The 18,157-nt window shown below is 41.3% G+C and overlaps 1 protein-coding gene across 4 annotated transcripts in view; it reads left to right on the forward strand.

Moving 5' to 3' along the window:
- Positions 1-18,157, forward strand: part of TMEM164 (transmembrane protein 164) — a 241,658-nt gene that overhangs the window by 160,629 nt on the left and 62,872 nt on the right. For 2 of the 4 annotated variants that reach the window (XM_036271272.1, XM_036271274.1), the window contains one exon: positions 11,323-11,415. The exons of the other annotated variants lie outside the window; for them this stretch is intronic. In XM_036271272.1, the coding sequence (XP_036127165.1) occupies positions 11,323-11,415 (93 nt within the window). The remainder of the gene's footprint in view (positions 1-11,322; positions 11,416-18,157) is intronic. 4 annotated transcript variants of the gene reach the window in all.

An 18,157-nucleotide genomic window follows, 5' to 3' on the forward strand; every position in this document is an offset into this window, starting at 1 on the left:
GGAATGGCTAAAACATGAGGATTGCTAATCCTGGTCGAGTGGCTTAGTTGGTTGGAACATTGTCCCTTATACCAGAAGGTTGTGGGTTCAGTTCTTGGTCAGGGCACATAACTAGGATTCAGGTTCAATCCCCAGTGGTTAGGGCATGTACAGGAGACAGCTGATTGATGTTTTCTCTCACATCGATGTTTCTCTCTCTCTCTCTCTCTCTCTCTCTCTCTCAAATCAATACCTGGAGAGTATTATGCTAAGATAAATAAGCCAGTCAGAGAAAGACAAGTATCACATGATCTCACTTATATGTGGAATCTGATGAACAAAATAGATCCAGAAACATGGAAGCATGGAGCAGACTGACAGGTCTCAGAGGGAAGGGGGACGGGAGTCGGGAAGAGATTAACCAAAGAACTTACATACATTTATGCAGTACCCATGGACACAGACAACAGTGTAGTGAAGGTGGGGGTGGGGCAGGGTGGACGGGGTCAATGAGGGGAAAAAAGGGGGACATTTGTAATACTTTCAACAATAAAGATAAATTTAAAAATAAAAATAAAAATATATCCTCGGGTGAGGAATCTTTTTTTAAAAGGAGTTCTGCCAGACCTCATCCCCAGAAGGTCTGATTGAGAGGGTCTGGGGTAATGCCAGGGAATGCCAACTGCATGGGCCCTCAGACCACTCTTGGAAAACCAGTGTCCTAGTTTTGGTGAAAATTCAAAGTTGCTTCATGTGAAACTCAAAGTGTGGTCTGAGGATCAGCATTGGGTGAGTGTTGCTTGTTAGAAATGCAGAATTTCAGACTCCGCCTCAGACCTACTGCCTCAAAATCTGTATTTTAACAGAGTCCCCAGGTGGTTTATATGGCCTAGCTTACTTCTTCCAAAGAGAACAAAGCACCTTCTAGGCTGACCATTCAACCTTCTGAAGAAGGGAGCACCAGAGTGAAAGAGGGCAGGCCGTACAGCAGATCCTTGAATAAAGTTGTTTTCTTGAGATGCCGTAGAAACTTTACTCCTGTTTATATCAATTAGCCTATGTCAAAATTGGTTTTATTATACATTATCTTGCTTAGAGTTGCAGAATCTATTGATGACATTAAATGAGGACTTACTGCATGTCTGTGTCATAATAGGCCTGACACTTTAAGTTCAGTGTTTTCCTGTTAGCTGGGATCAGTAGGCACAGGCTGCTAACATAGCTACCTTTGCCCTTCCTTTTGCATTTCCCCATACTTTGTGACTGACTTGACTTTACATGGTGAACTGTAGAATCAGAACTCCTGACCTGGTTTCAGAGCTATAGGTGATAATACCCAAGAATGGTGACAATCAAACCAATTGAAAACACAATTTTTACTGGCTCAGGTTTTTGGAATGGTGCTGGAGATCAAGTTACTTCTTGCCTGTGGAGGTAACCTGCTAAGGCAGGGATGTAGATCCAGTGTTATCTTGTTCTATTTCTCTGATCACCCTATTACTGTTTTCTCAGGAGAGTTAGAGGTCAGGGAAGTCTGCTCTCTTTCTCCATTTTTTTAGCAGCTCCATCAGATTCAAGGAAAGAGTGGCACACTAGAAAATTGCTCGTAGAGTTAGCTGAATGTGAATGCATCTAGCTCACAACTTTGACCAAATAGCCTCTGCCATCAGTTGAGGAGGCTATGGTTCCTCTAAACAGGTCATTTATATCTCTCTTCTTATATATTTATTTAATATATATTTTTTTTTCAGAGAGAGAGGAAGGGAAAGGGAGAGAGAGATAGAAACATCAATGAGGGAGAAACCATCGATTGGCTGCTTCCTGCATGCCCCCCCACTGGGTATCAAACCTGCAACCCAGGCATGCGCCCTGACCTGCAATCGAACCAGTGACCTCTTGGTACATGAGTTGATGCTCAATCCACTGAGCCATACCAACCAAGCTATATCTCTCCTCTTGGTGGGACCTTTACCCCAAGGAAAGCCGAATAGTCTTTTTCTTGTGGAACCACTGAGCATAAGCAGATGTTATGATTCACCATTGTGCAAGCTTGAAAATTAAGGCCCCATCAGGCCAATTCACATACTGAAGTCAGAATTCTAGTGATAAAATTTTCATTCAATCAATATTGTGTTACAACAAAGGATACATATCTTCACTAAGCCTGCTGATGTTTCCTTAACCCCCACCCTTTTTTCTTTTGTTAATCCTAGCCAGAGAATATTTTTCTATTGATTTTTAGATAGAGTGGGAGGGAGGGAGGAGAGAGAGAGAGAAAAACATTGATGAGAGAGAGACACATTGATTGTTTTCCTCCCCAAGACCCCAACGGGGCCAAGATCAAGCCTGCAACCCAGGTGTGTGCCCTTGACCAGGAATCAAACCCAGGAATGACCCTTTGGCCCATGGGCAAACACTCTAACCTCTGAGCCAAATCATCCATGGTTCACTGAGTCTTAATATGTGGTTTAACATAGGGTCTATCCTGGAAAGTATCCTATGTGCATTTGAAAGTAATGTGAATTCTGTTGTTGTTGATTAGCGTTTTCAGTTTATGTCTGTTGGATCTAGGTATTATAACAAATATAACAGTAAATCTGCCATGAGAGAGGGGAAGAAGGAGAGAGGGAAAAAGGAAGGGATGGAAGGAGGGAGGGGAAAGAAAGGAAGAGGAGAAAAAAACATTGTTTTCTGTATAGAGTAGACAAGCTGTTAAGGGTTGACTTATGCCCTTCCCTCCAATTCATACATTGAAGCCCTAATCCCTGGTACCTCACAATGTGACTATATTTGGAGATACAGTGAGGCTGTCATGATGGACCCTAATCCAGTCTGACAGATGACCTTATAAGTAAAGGAAATTTGGACACAATGAGAGACACTAGGGATATGTGTACGCAGAGGAAAGACCATATGAAGAGACAGCAAGAGGGTGGCCCTCTGCAAGTCAAGGAGAGAGGCTTCAGAGGACACCAACCCTGCTGGCACATTCATCTTGGGCATAATGAGAGTACCTTGCCTCATAAGCGTCTTGTGAGGATTAAATAAACTAGTTAATGGAAAGAGCTTAAATTGTACCAAGCACCTAGTAAGTACACAAGAAGTGTTAGCTGCTGTTGCTGCTGGTGTTGATTTTTAAAGGGCTAAGGAGCTCTGTTATAATACATAATACTTTCCAAATAAATGTCAAGCTGTAGCCAACCAGCTTATCAAGAATGTTCAAGCAATGTTTTTTTAACATCAAAACTTCTTTAATGAGCTTTCTCTTAACTAGCAATTTCAATCATTCTGGTAAATAATTTTGGTGCTGTTTTCTAAAATGAAGCTCAGGAAAACTCATGGTGTTGGGCATGTGTCTTGGCAGTTGTCTTTGGTCTGGTTATTTTGAATGGTTGGAACCCCTCCTGGGCTACTTCTGGCCTTCAGGACTTTTATTTTGCAACCCCTTAGTTGAGCTTAGATTGACTTAAAATAAGACACAGGAAGATAGGCAACTCTTAAGCCTGATGACCCAATTAGGCAGGAAGCCAGCCTTTGACATTGCCCTTCCTTCTTTGCCCTTTATATTTTTAATCCTTTTTTTTTTTTTTTTTTTTTTTGCTCATTAGCAGTAATGAGAAAGCAAGGAAAATAAAATGAACTAATTAATGTGTGCCAGTAACAGACAAACATACACTCACACATATAAAGACAGAGAGAACAGAGAGGGTTAGAGGAAATTGCCACAGTAGGCTAAAGTATTGGGGATCATCAATGAATTTCCATGTGCTGTACTCGGTCCTGTGACTCATTGGTACCAGCTAGAGAATGCCCAAGTTCCAGTTCCTCCTGGTTCTTCAACTTAGAAGCTGACACCTTAGAAGAAAGAACGTGTATTCCAGTGGCACATATTACAAGTAAGTGCTCTTTGCTGCCAGAATTCTGGAGGTCTCTTTCTGGCTTCAGATGAAACATCTTAAAGGCAATTTTCTTTTCTTCTTAGAAAGAAGGAAGGGAAATGTACCATGGAACTATTAATTATTAGATTAACAGGGAGCTGAAAGCTTGTTGGAGCCAGTCTTATGTCCTAGAGGGGGAATTTAAGAGGATGAATGACTTGCTTAAGAAGCCAAGATGGGTGCCCCCAGAACCCAGGTCTCCTGATTCAGACTTCAAAGCTCTTTTTGTATTGTCTGACTGAAATTCAGGGCGAGTTTGAATGCTAGTGAGTCAAGGTTTTGGAGCCACTTCTTAGCTTCCCTCCATCTAAAAGAGTTAGGTCATAGGCTCCTTTGAGAAGCTGAAAAGGGCCATAGAGACTCTTCCTAGATAAATACACAAACACAATTTGCATACAATTTCACTAGGGACACATGGACTGCCAACTCCTGCCTTTCTCCTTATAAGCCCATCCATGGATCTCATGTTAAGATGCCCCTGCCTAAGCTGTCAATAGTCCAGGACTTGGAGAATAGATGTGTTGCCTACTTTGTAAATTCTTTGTTATAGACAGTGGCTTTTTGGCCTAATGGCAATGCTGGATTGCTTATCTATGCCTGTGACTTTGCAAAAAATATTATGCATTACAGGCTAAACCACCTTCTGGAAAAATGCAAGTCAAAAAGTGGGAGCTAAATAGGGTACCTGTGGAATTTGGTTACATATTAACTTTTCAATTACTGCGCTTAACTTGCAAAGCTGGCGATCTGGCCCTCAGAATGAAGCACTGTGCCCAACCTGCATCGCCAGCCATGTTCCTTTTGCCCTTTGAGGCCCATGAGAGTGTCTTCTGAATGCAAAGTGTTTTGAATGAGGGAGATTGGAAACAGTAAAGAAACTAAGACCCTGGATCAGCCCCTTTCCCAGACCAAAGACTAGCATGGCCTATAGTTGTGTTTTCAGCCATGTCTACTAGAATAATAATGAAAAAAAAAATGATAATGATTTTTTATCAAGCTCCTTTCTTCTAAAAGGCTGAAAACCTAGAGTTTATTATTATTTCATTATCAAAAATTGCCTATTCTTGTGTATCCATGTTGGTTTATTACATTAGTTCTTTTGTCCCTGCTTTACCACCCCTTCCCTTTTTGCCTAGTACTTTTGAATGGTTCTTTAGAATGTTCTGAACTCTCAGATTGAGTGAAAGAGGTTAGTGATGATGTTCTTTATTATTTGGGCCACTACTCACTACTCGCAATCACCTCAGTATTCTCGGGATGCGACATTACCACTGGCACACATTGTACCCATGTGTGTTGCTTGGGAAGCTTTGTTGTCACCAATGCAAATAGTCTTGAGAATCTTGCTCTTGCTAATGGGAACATTAAAATGTGCTAATTGACCTAGAAAAGTTATTTCTGTGACTGGAAAATTGAGCTATTTAATAAAGTTATAATTTGGATTTTGGACCTGAACTAGGGACAGAATGTCTCTCTGCTTTCCTGAGAGTACTTGAGTACTTAAAACATAAAAAGATTGGTTTCAAAACAGCCCTTAGCTTTCTGAAGAATTGATTTGGGCAAAATTGTGCCTCAGCCTACAAAGGCCAGTACATTTATGGTCAAATGAATGCAAAGTGTGTGACAATGTCAAGGGTTAAGAAGAGTCTGGGGTTCCTGGTCCAAACCAAATTTTTGGGACTACCCTAGGATATGTAGCTGCTACCTTTATCTTAAGATTTATCTTTGAGAGTCTTGCATTCTCCATGAATCCAGCCCCATCACACCAGTCGATACACAGATTTTGTGAGTTATACCTCAATAAAAAAGAAAATAAAAAAAATGTTAGGACTTGGAATTCATTGCAGGTGAATTTAAAAATTTGTAGAGCATAAATAGGTACCCAAAAACCAAGGTTGAATAGCTATTTTGATTTTTTAAAAGAAGCAAAAATAAAATTCTGGAGTTCTAGGTCCATGATAATCCCATCCAGAATAGCCTCTAGCTAAATTAAGGAATGTGTGAAGCAGATGTTTGCATAAACAAAAGGGAGAAATAGGCAAAGCTCTCATGGTGCACTCCTCTTACCTCAACAGCTGTCTTCCCAGCCTCCCCATATGTCCTACACATGTAGGACTGAAAGTAAAGTGACTTGAGACTTTAAGACAAACTGAGAGTTTAGAAAATCTAAGGGGAGTGGAATCATTTCTAAGTCCCAGTACTGCCTGGATGCCAACTGAGGAAGCTTTGATGGTCGGAGCTGACTCAGGAAAGAAGTTTAAGGCAGAAAAAAATCTTGCATAAGTCAAGAGGTTCTAAAGTGTAGTGGACAGTATGTGTTTAATTTTGTGTATCTATACTTTTATACTACAGAAAATTGAAAAATGTATAAAGTAGAAAAATTACCCAGTTCCAGCAATTATCAACTCATATCCAATGTTTTTTTAATCAATAAAAATCACTTAACCTCGCCCTGGCTGGTTTGGCTCAGCGGTTGGAGCGTCGGCCTGCGGTCCTGAGAGACCCGGGTTCGGTTCCCGCTAAGGGCGCGTACCTCGGTTGCAGTTTGACCCCCGGCCCTGGTCGGTTGTGCGGGTGGCAGCCACTCGATGTGTTCCTTTCGCGTCGATGTTTCTCTCTCTCTCTCTCTTCCTCTCTCTCCCTCCCACTCTACCTGAACAAAGGGTGGAAAAGTGTCCTCGGGTGAGGATAAAAAAAAATCACTTAACCTCAAAATGCCCTCCCACCCCATCAAGAACACTTATTCCAGGAGGATTTTGAAGGAAATCTCATTTAATTTTAACTGTCAACATTTCACTATACACCTCTAAAATGTAAGGATTCTTTTATATATATATATATATATATATATATATATATATATATATATGCGATACCATTATTGTATCTACAATAATTATCAATAATTCCTTAATATGAAATACCCAGTCATCAGAGCTCAGGTTTCTAATCCAGCCAGATCGCAGTTCTAGTCTTACTTCTACAATATCAATGGCCATTCTCTGTGCCTGTTCCCTACTGAGGATGATCATAATTTCTGATCCTTCAATAAAATAAAACATGTAAAGTGCTTACTGCAATGCCTGTTACTACTGTAAGCAATAAAAATTAGCTACCCTAAGGTATTTTAGTTGCTATTCAGGTACCCTTAAGAAGGTACCTTTGACTTACAATCAAGATGCAGATTTGGAGCCTAGGAAAAATGTTTGTTGAAGAATAAAACCCAAACAATTTTCAAAGTGGCTCCACACGCTGCAGGAGAACACAGATATGAATTGCAGCTCAAAACGATAGGGTCCTTCTAATTTCCCTCCACTGTATGTACTTCGTTCCCCCTGAGATTTTGTGTTCATCGTGGTAGAAGCTTGTGCATATTGAATAGTTCCCCTCCTCCCCTGGAAGAGAGAGGAAAGCTAGCTGGGCTGTGAGGTGACAGTGCTGGAACAGATTCAAGGCAGGCAGGGTCACTGCAAGCAAAATGGGGGCAGAGGCCTGAGTCCTTGCTCAAGAAATGAAGCCCTGAGTTCCCTGGGTAGTCATGCGTTTAAAGCTCCACCTTGTGGGGACTGGCCAGAGCAACCCTGCATCTGTGCTTGAGGTCTGGTGGCATGAAGCAGACTCATCCTCTGTGTTGCTCTGAGAATCATTCAGTTTCCTTTGGGACAGCCTCATTCTCTGCTGTCTATTCTAGGCATCATCTGAAAGCTTTTTAATGAAAATGGACCCCAAAGGAGGAATGATAAGGTATCTGATTTTAACCCGAAGTGAGAGAACACCAGATGTTTTATTCTGTCTGAAGGTTTGAGAGAGGAAAAGCAATTAGCAGCTGCTACTGATTTAGCAGTAGACACCTACTAAATGAAAATCTGTAAAATCAGCCAGGCTTGGCACCACAAATGTGTATGCTGTTTTCTGGGAATTGTAAATTATGTTGGCTCTAAATAGGCTAGGGGCAGAACGGGGTGGCAGCATTGGGGCTGTGTGCTGCAGAGTGGGGAGTGGGGGTTCTAAAGAAGCTGAACATGTCCATACAGATCGAGAGTATGTTTTTTCTAAGATGACAGCAACTTTGAAAGGCTAATTGGTGGGTGAATGGAGAGGAAGAAAAGAAAATGAATATTCCAGAAGCTGCCTGGTTACTCCCTGCTTCTGGCCTCACTCGAGGCTGCCCTCTGAGGGCCGTCCCATAGGGTCAGAGGTAGGGCTGACGGAAGAGTGGAGGGAATCCTGCTTTCCTTCCCCAGATGATCTAAGAGCCTACCTCTTTTCTCAACCAAGGGCAGTGAGCCTCTAAGCAGGAGGAAACTTTAACTCTGTGTTCTTGGCAACTTCCTGCCCTGGGACAGTTTCAGACTGCTGGCTGGAGGAACGATTTGGCTGTCTTCTGCTAAACTTGTGCTTTGCTTTGGCTGGGAAAGAGGCTTATGCTTATCAGTAGCTTTCTGCTTTCCAGAATTCTTTTCCAGGTAGATATTAACTATTGATGTCCACTTCCATTTTTGTGAGACACACTGGAGCACAAACAATAAAAACAGAAGAGGTCTGTAGTGCGCGCGCGCGCGTGTGTGTGTGTGTGTGTGTGTGTGAGGGTTGGGAGGATTCAAGGTTCTGTACAGAATGGGTGTTCAATATATGACTGATTAGAAAGAAGGCCAATTTGTAGGTGATCTAGATGGTGTTGAAAGAATTTGGCCATTCCCCTTTGTGCCTCATACATTTATTGTATGTAACTGCTTTTGCTTAATCTCCAAACTAGGCCAGAGGTCAGCTGCAGCTTATTCTAAAGGAATGGGCCCTGTTCTGTTTCCAAGTGTGAGCAAAGGAATGGCAGCAGGGGCCAGCGGTGGGAGGGTGTGGGTACTGTTGGCAGATGCATAGCCAGAGCTGTCCTGATAAAATACTGCCTGGAACTTTATCCTGGCAATGTGTTTTAGTGTAAGTAAAGACTAAACTCCAAATTCCAATGGTGAGGCCAACGGATCCTTTTTCCTTTCACTGAGTAGGCCCTTAGGAAAGAATAGTCAATTCCAGATATGTTTGAATTTCACTTCCTATGCCCTGCAGTGCCAGCACAGGAGGGAAGAAGAAACAGTGAGGAAAGGGTAGAGGGAGAGCTAGGATTAACACATTCCATCCAGACTTGGGGGATCTCCACCTTCTCTGGTCAGGGGATAGACAACATTCCCATCAATCGGTTTCAGTAGGTGGAATAAGAGTGACAGCATGCTGTCCTAGAGAGAGACCAGGGACCCTGTATGCACTAGGTGGCTCTTACTAAAGCAGCCAGGCATTCCTGTGCTGAGCCCTATGTGTATAAGTCACTCACCAATCTGCTAAAAGTGTGTTTCTAAAAATCCATTACACACGTAATAAATTAAACTAGCTTATGTGCCAAAACTCTAGTGACTTCTGAGCAACAGAGTTACTTATTTCCCTTTTGAACCTAAGACCTATAGGGCTCAAGTAATTGGAAAAATAATTTTGGTCCCTGGTGAGCAAAAGGAGCATGTCTCATCCCAAGTTGGTATTTGTTTGATGGGCTTAGTCCTTACATCAGGGGTTTGTTTTTCCAGTAGCCCTGTTAATGAAGGGGGTTGGGGAAGGCTTGAGCCTCTATTCATCCCAAACTCCAGAGCACACAGAAGAGCTTCTTCTCAGCATACATGTGACTGCCAGGTGCCACTTAGACTGCCACTATTTTTCTGTTTCTTTTGAAAAATATATTGGGGTGACATTGGTTAATAAAATTATATAGGTTTCAGGTATACAAATCATCTGTATATTGTATTGTGTTCACCACCCCAAGTCAAGTCTCCTTTCATCACCATTTATCCTTCCTTTATCTCTTTCCCTCTGGTAATCACCATACTGTAGTCTATGTCTGTGAGTTTGTTTTGTTTTGATTTTTTTTGTTTGTTTTTTTGCTTAATACCTTCATCTTTTTCACCCAGCCCCACAACCCCCATCCCCTCAGACAGCTGTCAGTCTGTTCTAAATTTCAGTTGTTTTTCATTTTTAAAATATATTAAACATAGCCTATAACTAATGATTATAGTCCGAGGTCCTTAAAGCAATGTTTTCACTGGTTCTTGGCTTAATTCCTTGTGTGCTTAGGTTTTATTTAAATATTACGGGTTGTTGTTATTGTTCTTTTACTGTACATTGCTTATGTTCCTTGAGATTTTATTTGTAGGAATTTTTGAGTCCTAGATTTCTCTAGATAAGATTTGTAGGGGGTTTTATGGTTTTTATTTTGTTCAAATTTTTATTTCGTCCATCAGAGCCTGTCTGGGAATGCCCATGGAGAATCATCCTGGGGTGGGGGTGGGGTGCGTGGATGACTGATAAACAGTCTCTGCATCAGAAGAGCTGGCTGAATGTACAAGGTTAAAAACATTCCATAGCTAAGAGTAAAAGGAGATAACAGAGAGAATTTGTTTTTGTTTTTGTCAGGTACTTGAGGGGCTACAGTACATTTTCCTGGTAATTGCCTGTCATTTCTATGAGAAAATACTCTGATTCCACACCTATCATCTAGACTTTTGGAGGCTAGGCTACTGTAGCATTTCTCCCAAGTATATGTTAAGCACGTCTACATCCCTATTACATTATTATAGTACACAGTGCTGGGCCCCATCCCAGTGGGACCAAAGTTTAGTTATTTTTAAAAATCTGTGATGAAAATAAAGACTGTTCTTTTTTTTTTTTTTTGCATTCTTTATGTGTTGAATTAGCCATGAGCTACTGCAATTTTAATTTTATCACCCTTCAGTGCTGATAGAAAACCTGTGAGCAGACTTGGAGCATTAGAAGAGATATAGAATGGGAGAGTTAAACCAAGAAGAAAAGAAAAGGCAGAAAAACAAGTGATCATAGTCTACTCGTGTAGGAGGTTCAGTACCATCTCTGGTGGTCACAAGGGGACATGTGACATTTGCCTTCCCTTGATTTAGGGATTCATGAACCTGGCATCGTCTTGTTGCAGAGGTGATGGGCCTTGTTCAAGGGAGATGTTGGAGGCAGCAGGGTAGGGAGGCCTGACTTAAAAATGGCTGCCTGACCTACTGATTGCCTTCAGTCAAGGTCCCCCAAGATGTAGAAGATTAACCAGACTCCCTGTTAGGTTGTTGGGGGGCAGTGGGCTGGGTGCTGATTGCCCTTGAGCTGTTTTGACTGAGCTGAGAGCCAAATCTGATGCTTTTGACCCTTTCTTTGCTCTAGTGCTAGGGTACTGTTGGACTTATTTTAAGCCATATGATACTCATGTCCTTTGAAGGCACTAAAATATAAATGGATGGTACCACCGACTGCCTGGGCTGATGAGGGACTGTGAATTTAGTACCTTTTCTCTCATATTTCCCACTTTGCATGTCTTACATTTTCTGGGTGGAATCTGTAACTCAAGAGAGGGGAGAATGATGCCTTGGTCCTGTCAGTGGTACAAAAGACCCTCATGGAGCCCCCTGTCTCACCACATAACCAGGAAGTCCAATGCTGGGTAAGTCATTCTGTGGGCACAGTTTGACCTCTGCACACAAGCTGATTGTCTTTTTGACTTGCAGCTACCCTGGTTTCTCTATAGGCCTTTTGAACAATGTCTGCATTAGCCATTGGAACAATATCTGTCATTAGACTTTCTCCTGAGTTCTGTGGAGAGAGTCACACACATATTTACTTTCTCCCCTTGAGTGAAATGTCAAATAATGTGTTCAGGGCTGGACTTCTAAGTCCTTCTTGTGCACTCAAAGCTTCTCTCATTTTTCAACATGAAAGTTGAGCTCTTGTCCCAGTCTGAAGAAATGATAAATCAGGATTTAGTGAATTTGGAGAACCTTGGGTCTACTTTGATGGCTAGTGCCTATATCATGGTAGCTAGGTAGGGTAGGACTTCAGGTTTCATAGCAGACCCTATTTCTTTTCTGTCAGGGAAATAGCCTGGCATATAAAACGACAATGTGTTTAAGATCATGCATTCTGGAGCCAGGTTTCCTAGGTTCACATACTGGCTCAGCCATTTGATAAGCCTGGGGACCTCAAATAAGTTATTTAAATGAACCCTCACTCTTTTTTTTGTTTGAAGAGACCTTTATTGCTCACATTTAGGGTAATCATATTTACAATCCTCTATTTGTAACAAACTCCAACATTTGTCCATGAATGGCATGCTTTAATTTTATTCACAAATGCATTTATTTCTTTATGGATAACATAATAAATGACTAGAATGAGCCCAACCCAAGAACTGGCCACATTGATAACGTATGTTTGCCTACATGCTTCCCCATCTTGCTTCCTATCTCCCTGTCCACCCTGATGAAACCACTCACCTGAATTTTGGTAATCATTCCTTTGCTCTTTTTGAAAATAGAGTTTTCTCCCTCTCTCTCTCCCTCGCCCTCCCTCCCCCTCTCCCTCCATCTCCCTTTCCCTCCCCCTCTTCCTCCCTTTCCCTCCCTCTTCCTCCCCCCCATATGTAGGTGTGTATGTGTATTCCTAAATAAGATATTATTTACTTTTAGTTTTTTTTTTTTTGTTTTTTTTTTTTTGGCCTTTATAAAAAAGTATTATGTTGTATGTACTCTTCTGGGCTTTGCTTATTTTATTCAAAATTATATTACTAATATTTATCACTATTACTGACTATAACTATAGTTACATTATCACTGTGATGTAAAATTCTATCCTATAAATATACTACAATGCCTTTCTCCATTCTCCTTGAGATGGGCATTTGGTCTTTTTCAATATTTTACTATTACAAAAACATCTGTGTCTCCATTTTCTCATCTTAAAATTAGAGAATTACAATAGGAGCTACCTCCTAAGTGTGTTAGAAAGATGAATGGAGTTAATAGTTATAAAGGGCTTAGTACAGGGTCTAACTCAATAGTATGTGGTTGGTCAGTGTATTAGTTTGTTTGAGCTGTCATCACAAATACCACAGACTGAGTGGCTTAAACATTAGAAACTTATTTTTTCACCGTTTTAGAGGCTAGGAGTCTAAGATCAAAGCGTTATTAGTGTTAGTTTCTTCTGAGGGCCTCTCTCTTTTGCTTGTAGATGGCCATCTTCTTCCATTGTCCTCACATGGTCTTTTCCCTCTGTGTCTCTCTGTCCTAATCTCTTCTTAATTATTTTTCTTATTGATTTTAGAGAGAGAGGAAGGGATAGGGAGAGATATAGAAACTATATCTATATGGGGGGGGGGCGATGAGAGAGAACATTGATTAACCGTCTCCTGCATGCTCCCGCAGTGGGGATCGGGCCCAAAACCTGGGCGTGTGTCCTGACCAGGAATCAAACCGGTGACCTCCTGGTGCATGGGTTGACACTCAAGCACTGAACCACACTAGCCGAGCAGTAATCTCCTCTTCTTATAAAGACACCAGTCACATTACATTAGACCTGGCCATAGGACCTCATTTTATCCTAATTTCTTCTTTAAAGGCCCTATCTTTAAATACAGTCACATTCTTAGGTACTAGTGGTTAAGACTTCAACAAATGAATTTTCGGGGGATATAATTCAGCCCATAAGAATCAGTAAGTTTAAGCCATTATGATCATAATTTTCTTCCTCCTCTGCATTGCATCTTAGGAAAATGCAGCAGACTTATTTATGACATTTGCCCTGGGGACATTCAAATGTTAGTTCTTATTACTATTAGGTGGTCAGAGCACCAAAGCTTATTTTTTGTCATTTTAGAAATGACTTTTGATAACAGCAACAATACTAAAGAATGGTACTTGGTGGTTTCCCAGGATGATAGGCAATAACTCCTAAGCCTGTTAGAGTTGGGAGGAGAGGAGCTAAGAGGTTTTATTTTCATCTTGGTTAAAGAAAACAGCTAAGTGTGGCAACATACTCAAGTTGTGGCTGCCGCGAAATTGCCACTCAGGAAAGTTCTATGGGCTTGCCTCGCTGAGGCAGGCAGGTCTGTGCTGCTATATCTTTCACACCAGGCAATACACTTTCACAAGTAGCTGCACCACTGAAGCAAATAACATCATTCTTGGGCTCAAAATACTTTGTTCTGACATTAGGGATCTGGGTGGGGACTGCCATCTGAAAACCACAAGTCCTCCTGGTCTCTTGAGGGCTCTGAGCACCAAGGAGGAAGTTAAGAGTAGTCCTAATAGGGTTTGGACTCCTAAAGGAAGGACCTCTCTCCTCAAAGCCTGTCACTTACTACTCCCTCTCTCCACATCAGACCATGAGAATAACATGGAATACCATGTGCCTGGTAGGGCCATGGGCATCTGTCCTTAACTAGGTGTGGGTTTGGGATCACAAAGGAGGATAAAATGAGAACAAAGGATTTAAAGATTTATAGACTCCCCACTTTACATGTTTTCTTTACATTCTCAGATACTCTGAGAGAGGGAGTTCTTAAACACAAGAAAAATCCACACTAATCTTTAAAAGCTTAATACATCTTCTTGGTTAAGGATTCCTACAATATAGAGATATGAAGAATATACCATGAAAGTTCTCTTCTCCCACTCCCCAGGGATAATTGCTGTCTACTGTTTGGTCCATTCTTCTTTTGACCTCTTTCTTTAACTTTTAAAAACTTTTAGCACATGATTAATAAATGAATACATTCATTTGCTGTAAAAATCCAACTATACAAGTATATAGGATTCAAAGTCAAGGTCTCTCCTTTCCTATTCCAACCTCTCCTTCCTAGTCATGTTCCCCTGCCCAGTTGGGCATATATAATCCCAATCATTTTTTATGCATTTACATACATCTAAAAACACAAATCTTAATTTGTCCTTTTTTCTTCTACAAAATGGTTCATATCTTGTACAGCACAGATTTACCTACAAATGGTTGTGCCTCCTTTTTTGTAAATGGTTGCATACTTAGTTTTCCAAAGTATTTTTTTTTATCCTCACCCGAGGACATTTTTTCAATATTTTGTTCAGATAGAGTAGGAGGGAGGGAGAGAGAGAGAGAGAGAAACATCGATGTGAAAGGGACACATCGAGCAGTTGCCACCCACACGACCCAACCAGGGCCGGCAACCGAGGTATGTGCCCTTAGCGGGAACTGAACCTGGGCCTCTCCGGACCACAGGCCGACGCTCTAACTGCTGAGCCAAACCGGCCAGGGCTTCCAGAGTATTTTTTTTTATTTTTTATCCTCACCCGAGGACACCTTTCCATTTTTTGTACAGACAGAGTGGGAGGGAGAGAGAGGAAGAGAGAGAGAGGGAAACATCGATGTGAAAGGGACACATCGAGTGGCCGCCACCCGCACGACCAACCAGGGGCCGGGGACAAACTGCAACCGAGGTACATGCCCTTAGCGGGAACTGAACCCGGGTCTCTCCGGACCGCAGCCGGACGCTCCAACCGCTGAGCCAAACCGGCCAGGGCCAGAGTATTTTTTAATGCCTCTCCTACTAATGGACATTTTTTGTTTGTTTGTTATTACACATTTTTGTTATTACAAATAATGTTGCAATGAACATTTTTATACATATACCTTTGAGCATGTATGCAAGTATCTCTTAGTATAAATTCCTAAAAGTTAATATGTGAGTCAAAGTGAATGGGTATTTAAAATGTTTGCTAAATATTGACAAATTGTTGTCCTAAATGAGTGTACCTTATTTTTTGTTTCAGTTAATATTTCTTAGTATTTCAACATATTCATTCAGAAATACCTCATTTAAATTCATCTAATTTTTAGACATTTGCATACATACATTTTTATTATAAAAGTTTTCAAACATACTGAAGAGTTGATTGAAATAATAGTGTAATGAATAGTATACCCTCCAGCTAGATTCCACAATTAACCTTTTTCCATATTCACTTTCTAAGACCATTTCTCTTTCTATATATGTTTGCTGAGTCATTTAAAAAATTGCAGACATTTTGCCTGGCCACTGTGGCTCAGTGGATTGAGTGTCATCCTACGGACTGAGAGGTCCCCGTTCAGTTCCCGATCAGGGTACATGCTTGAGTTGCAGGCTCGATCCCCAGTAGGGGGCGTGCAGGAGGCAGCCAATCGATGTTTCTATCTCGTTCTCCCTTTTTCTCTCTCTAAAAATGAATAAAAACAATTTTAAAAAATTGTAGACATTTTGACACTTCAGTTAAATACTTCAGCCTGAACCTTATAAGAATAAGAACATTATTTTTTATAAGCATAATACCATTGCCACACTCAAGAAAATTATCAACAATTGTATAATTGTATACTGTCTACTTTATCTAATAATCAGTTTATATTCACATTTCCCAAATTATTTCAAAAATGCCTTTTTAACTTAAAAAAATGATTAGCGTCCCGGCAATAAACAAGATTGTTTTGATCCTTCTATCTCTTCAGTTATTGTTTATTTTTTTAAAAAAATCTAGAAACAGTCCCTCCACCTGCTTCACTCATAGTATTGACATTTATCTTTATTGTTGGATGTAAAATGTATTACAGATGTTCCACATTTTCCCCCATTGACCCCCTCCTCCCCACTCCCGCCCCCCCTCCCACCTTTTCCCACACTATTGTCTGTGTCCATTGGTTATGAATATAAGTTCTTTGGTTTATTTCTTCCCACCCCCCAACCCCTTTCCCTTTGAGGTTTGTCAGTCTAGCAATGAATTTGTGCTTCTTAATCCCTTCACCTTTTTCACCCATTCCCCCAACCCCCCTCCCAACTGGCAACCAACAAAATGTTCTCTGTATCTATGAGAATGTTTCTGTTCTACCTGTTCATTTTGTTTGTAGATTCCATTGTTGATAGATATGTATTCATTGCCATTTTGTTTGTTCATACATTTTATCTTTTTCTTCAAAAAGACCCTTCATCATTTCATATAATAATGGTTTGGTAGTGATGAACTCCTTTAACTTTTTCTTGTCTGGGAAAGTTTTTATATGTCCATCGATTCTAAATGACAACTTTGCAGGATAGAGTAATTTTGGTTGTAGGTTCTTGGTTTTCATCAATCTGAATATTTCTTGCCACTCCCTTCTGGCCTGCAAAGTTTCTTTTGAGAAATCAGCTGACAGCCTAATGGGAATCCCTTGTAGGTAACTAGCTGCCTTTCTCTTGCTGCTTTTAAGATACTCTCTTTATCTTGAACCTTTTGCATTTTGATGATGATGTGTCTTGGTGTGTGCCTCTTGGGGTTCATCTTGTTTGGGACTCTCTGTGCTTCCTGGAGTTGTATGTCTGTTTCCTTCACCAAGTTAGGAAAGTTTTCTGCCATTATTGTTTCAAACAGGTTTTCGATTTCTTGTTCTCTCTCTTGTCCTTCGGGCACCCCCAAGATGCGAATGTTGGCACGCTTGAAGTTGTCCCAGAGGCTCCTTACACTATGCTCATTTTTTTGGATTCTTTTTTCTTTTTGCTGTTCTGATTGGGGATTTTTTGCTTCCTTAGATTCCAAATCGATAGTTTGCTCCTTGGATTTACATACTCTATTATTGAAGCTGTGTAAATTATTCTTTATTTCAGTTAATGCCTCCTTCAATTCTAACTGTGTATCCATGATTTCTGACTGGTCCTTTTTTATGCTCTTGAGGCCCTCCCTAAGTTCACTGAGGTTCTCACTAAGTTCATTGAGCATCCTTATAAGCAGTATTTTGAACTCAGTATCTGTTAGGTTGCTTATCTCCCTTTCGCTTAGTTCTTTTATTGGGGTTTTGTTCTGTTCTTTCATTTGGGACCTGTTTCTTTGACTCCTCATTTTGGCTGCCTCCCTGTGTTTGTTTCAGTGTATTACTTAATGAGCAGTATGGGGCTCGCTGAGACCCGATGCTGCTCGTTTGAAAGAATTTAGGATAAACCTGAAGCAGGATCCAAGACAGGCCAATCCTATGGTTAAGCAAGTGGCAACAGCTTGGGTGGGCTTGAAAGTTGTGTGGGGCAGGGCGGGGCTACCAGTCTGAGCCTGGTTGCTGGAGTCCCAGGTATGGCTTCTGTCTGTCACCCCCGGGAAGGGCTCACCAAAGGAACAAAGGCCTCTTACAGCACGTTTGTCCCCGAGAAAGCCCCCTCTCCAGCCCTCGCTCCAGTGCCAAACAGCTTAGTTCTTCCCTGTATGTCTCTGGTGCCCCTCGAGCTACCTCCCCTCCGAGCTTAGAGGGAGAGAGTCCGATAAGGTCGTGCGTGGGCCCTTTCAGGAGCTGCCTGGGGCTCCTGCTGCCTCGGCCTCCCTGAGCCTCAGTTCCTGCTGGTTTTTCCAGCCAGAAGTTATGGGGATTCTCTTCCTGGCACTGGA

This window comes from Molossus molossus, unplaced genomic scaffold (genome assembly GCF_014108415.1).
Source record: "Molossus molossus isolate mMolMol1 unplaced genomic scaffold, mMolMol1.p scaffold_m16_p_2, whole genome shotgun sequence".
NCBI classification, from domain to species: domain Eukaryota; kingdom Metazoa; phylum Chordata; class Mammalia; order Chiroptera; family Molossidae; genus Molossus; species Molossus molossus.